Source organism: Quercus suber, unplaced genomic scaffold, assembly GCF_002906115.3.
Source record: "Quercus suber isolate HL8 unplaced genomic scaffold, Cork oak 2.0 scaffold_484, whole genome shotgun sequence".
NCBI lineage: Eukaryota > Viridiplantae > Streptophyta > Magnoliopsida > Fagales > Fagaceae > Quercus > Quercus suber.
In genome coordinates, this window is record NW_027069934.1 from 563,821 (window position 1) to 568,562 (window position 4,742).

Here is a 4,742-nt window from a genome sequence, read left to right on the forward strand (position 1 = left end):
TTTGGTTAAAATTTAAAAAATTTATAATCTTCTTCTTTTCAATTTATCTTAGTAGGCTATTGTTCAAAACATCCCCGCGTAGTTAATTTTTATTCGAATCGATGAAAGCCAATGTTTAAATTTTAATCAATACTTTTTAATAAAAATACAAGGACTCACTGAAGATGCATGCATCAAGCCTATTTGTTCGTGGTGGTGTCCCTTCTCTAGTCATCTTCAAAGGAAGAATTCATTTTATAATTCCCTGGCAATTGATATTGTATATTTGTACTGTCCTGAAATTATGGACTTTGAGGGGTATAAAGAATAGGGGGAAAATGGGCATTTGCAATTGAGTTATGTGTAAACTCGATATCCTAAAAATTAAGTTCTGTGTATATTTTTAAGTGGAACTCAAACTTAGCAATAACGAGTTCGACTTAAATTTTCCAAAAAAATTAAGTGGCAAATTACGTATAGAACTCGACATTGCTAATGTCGGGTTCCACCTGTAACTCGATTTTGTCGAGTTTAAAAAACATAAACATTTTGTGAAATAGTTTCAAAATATGGGCATTTTACTGGGCTGGGGAGGAGTAGTGATTCTGAATCCTGAAGTGCATACAAAAATCTTTGAAGAGTGCATTGTCAAATTGTCATCCATTGTCGGATATCAACACTCTAGGCACTCCAAACCTGCACACAATTTTATTCCATACGAAGTTCTTAACATTTTGTTGTGTGATATTAGCTAAAGGTTCTGCCTCTATCCACTTGGTGAAATAATCAATACCAACTACGAGGAACTTCATTTGCCTTACACCTAGTGGAAAAGGGCCCAAGATGCCTAGTCCCCATTGCGCAAAGGGCCATAGGGCCGTCATTAGAGTTAGATACTCTAATTGTTGCCTGGGAATATTTCTAAATTGTTGGCATTAATCGCAGACCTTAACATAAGCTTTGGCATCTGCTTGCATATTTGGCCAATAGTATCATACACGGATGACTTTGTGAACGAGTGATCTGGCTCCCGAATGATTGCCACACGCTCCTTCATGGATTTCTCTCAATATGTAGTTTGCTTCGTCGAGAGCCGAAAACCTAAGATAAGGCTGTGAAAAGCCTCTTTTATACAACACCTTGTCCATAAGTACGTACCTGGCCAACCTTACCTTTAACTTTCTAGCTTCGTCCTTCTCTTCTGGGAGTTGTCCGTCTTTTAAGTATGATATAATTGGAGTCATCCAATTTCGTCTGCTCTTCACTTGTTGTACTTATGGGATGTCTATACTTGGCATATACTGAATTTCATCAAACTTGTCCACAGCTTCATTCATTGAGGCTTCCTTCGCCAAGGCATCAGCTTCTATGTTCTCTTCCCTCGAAATTTGAACAAAGTTAACTTTCTCAAATTTTTTCATAAGGCTCATCACCTTATTAAGGTACTTCTTCATTCGTTCTTCCTTAGCCTCATACATCCCTTTCACTTGGCCTATGACTAACTGAGAATCTCCCAAAACAACTATGGACTTCGCTTCCACAGACTTAGCCAATTCCAGACCTTTGAGGAGAGCTTCATATTCGACTTCATTATTAGTAGCTTGGTACTGCAAGCGAACCCTGTGTTTTAGTTTCTCCTTCTGGAGATTGTAGAACCACACCTATCCCCCCTGCATACTATGTAGATGAACCATCCATATGGATGATATATTTCTTATTTTCCATCTCTCTTATATCATCATGGGTTGGGGTAAACTCTGCAATGAAGTTTGCTAGTGCCTGAGCTTTTATGGCATGCCTTGGTTGGTACTTTATGTTGAACATACTAAGCTCGACAGCCCATTGAATCAATCGTCTGCAGCTTCCAACTTGTTCATTGCCTTTTTGAGCGGATGATCCGTCATAACGTTGATGACATGAGCTTGGAAGTAATGCCTTAGTTTCCTGGAGGCTATTATTAGCGCGAAAGCTAACTTTTCTATCATTGGATATCGTCCTTCTGCTCCCTTCAAAGCTTTGCTGGTATAGTAGACTGGCATTTGTACATTTCCTTACTCCCTTATTAATGTTGAACTCACGGCATGAGGGGTCACTGCCAGGTATAAGAACAACTCTTTACCCTTTGGCACTCATCCGTCCACTCGAATGCCTTTTTAAGAACCTTAAAAAATGGCAAGCACTTGTCAGTAGCTTTAGAAACAAACCTATTGAGAGCAGCAACTCGCCCGGTAAGGGACTGAACTTCTTTGACATTCCGCAGAGGCTTCATATCTAGAATCGCTTTAATCTTTTCCGGATTCACCTCAACTCCTCTATGTGAAACCATGAATCCAAGGAATTTTCCTGAGGCTACCTTGAAGGCACATTTGCTGGGGTTTAACTTCATACTGTAACGTTTGAGTGTGTCGAAGGTCTCCTGCAAGTTGTCCAGATGTTGTTCATCATCCAAGCTTTTCACTAATATATCATCCACATAGACTTCTACATTTCGTCCGATCTGAGGACGAAACATGTGATTAACCAGTCACTGATACGTTGCCCCAGCATTTTTCAAGCCAAAGGGCATTACTTTATAACAGAATAAGCCTTGGCTAGTAACGAAAGAAGTCTTCTCCTGGTCAGCCTCGTCCATCCTTATCTGGTTGTATCCTAAGAAAGCATCCATGAAAATAAGTAATTTGTGGCCTGCAGTAAAATCCACCAGTTGATCAATGCATGGTAACGGAAAGCTATCTTTCGGGCAAGCCTTGTTTAAGTCGGTAAAATCCACCCATATCCGCCACTTGCCGTTCGCCTTTTTAACCATTACCACATTGGCCAACCAGTCTGTATAGTACACTTCCCGTATAAACTTCGCCACTATTAGCTTCTGAACTTCGTCTTTAATAGCATTATCTCTCTTAGGGGCAAACACTCTTCTCTTTTGTCATACTAGCTTGGAGGAAGGACACACATTTAGTCGGTGAGTGATGACATTAGGGTCTATACCTAGTATATCCTCATGACTCCAGGCAAATACATCAATGTTTTTCCTTAGAAACTGGATGAGGTCCTTTTTAACTTCTTCTTTTAGATCTGCGCCAATCCTAGTACATCTTTTAGGATTGCTATCATCTAAGGAGACATCTTCTAACATTTCAATGGGTTCGGCTACAATTCTCCTTTCCTCAATGCTCATCGTCTGTTGCTGCTCGTCCATGGCAAGCATAGCCAAGTAACACTCCCTTGCCGCCAATTGGTCTCCTTGTACTTGTCCTACCCCATACTCCGTGGGGAATTTAACTGACAGGTAGTAAGTGGACATGACTGCCTTCCAACTATTCAGAGTAGTTCTTCCAATTATGGCATTATAAAAAGATGAGCAATTTACCATAAGGAAGCTTACATCTTTGGTTACCTGCTGCGGATATGTCCCCACTATCACTGGCAGCGTGACTGTGCCAGCAGGTTGTACCTTCATTCCTGCAAAACCCACTAGAGGCGAGTAAACTGGACGGAGTTGGTCTCGTCCAACCTTCATTTGCTAAAAAGTAGGATAATACAGAATGTCCACTGAGCTCCCATTGTCTATCAACACCCTTCTAGTTGTGTAGTCAGCAATAACTAGGGTGATGACAATAGCATTATCGTGAGGGTGGTGAATTCCCTTGGCATCTTCATCCGTGAAAGTGATTGCTTGCTCGTCCGTGGTCCTAGCTCCTGGTGATTGTTCAGAAAGTTGGACGCTCTGCACTACTTTCAAGTACGCCTTCTTTGACTTGGATGACTGTCCTGCCAAACTTCCTCCCATGATAACTCTTATCTTGCCCAGTGGCGGTCGTGATGATTCCTCTACCTTACCCTTCAATTTTTCATCCTTGTGGTCTCGTCCCAGGAAATTTCTCAGCTTCCCTTGCCTTATGAGATTCTCAATATGTTGCTTTAAATCAAAACACTCGTCCGTGTCATGCCTGTGGTCTCTATGGAAGCGACAGTACTTGTTCCTATTGCGCTTGTTGGGATCTCCCTTCATTTTCTTAGGCCGCTTCAAGGATGGATCGTCCTTGATTTGCATAAGAACTTGCTCAAGTGGCACATTCAAAGGGGTATATTGTTGATTCCGCGCTAAAGAACCTGGCCTCTTATTATCTCGATCCTTTTTTTCTTCTATTCGTCCCTTCCTTGGATGAGGACCCTGTTCAGAATGACGAGCAGGGTTTGTTTCCATTCTTTCAACTCTCTTCCTCTTCTTAGCTATGATTATGTCTTCTGCGTTCATGAAATTTTGGGCGGAGTGGATGAGTTCAGCCATGGACTGAGGTTCTTTCTCATAAAGTTTGTGTATGAACAAGTCAGAGTTAACCCCGTTATGGAAAGCTACTAACAGGAGCTTGTCATCTACCTCGTCTACGGTCAAGGCCTCCTCGTTGAAGCGCATGATGAAGGAACGCAGGCTTTCATTCTCTCCTTCCTCTATAGTCAACAAGCTGGACGAGGAACGCTTGTGCCTTTGCCCTCCGATAAATTTTTAATGAACAACTTGCTTACCTCCTCGAAGGATATCACTGTGTTAGGAGGTATTTTGTTAAACTACACTCGTACAGGTCCTTTGAGGGTAGTAGGGAAAGCTCTGCACATTATTTCATTTGGAGCCCCTTGAAGGTGCATGGTAGTTTTGAAGGTGGCAATATGATCAAAAGGATCCCGCGTCCCATCATATGAATCTAACGAAGGCATCTTGAACTTGGGTGGTAAAGGGTGAGCATTGATGGAAGCCACGAAGG

The 4,742-nt window shown here is 41.6% G+C and overlaps 1 protein-coding gene across 1 annotated transcript; it reads right to left on the bottom strand.

Annotated features, from left to right (window-relative positions):
• Positions 1-3,502: 3,502 nt before the first annotated feature.
• LOC112005492 (uncharacterized) lies at positions 3,503-4,396 on the bottom strand. The gene has a single exon (XM_024037747.1). The coding sequence runs from the start codon at positions 4,394-4,396 to the stop codon at positions 3,503-3,505; it is 894 nt and encodes a 297-aa protein (XP_023893515.1).
• Between the last annotated feature and the right edge of the window lie 346 nt (positions 4,397-4,742).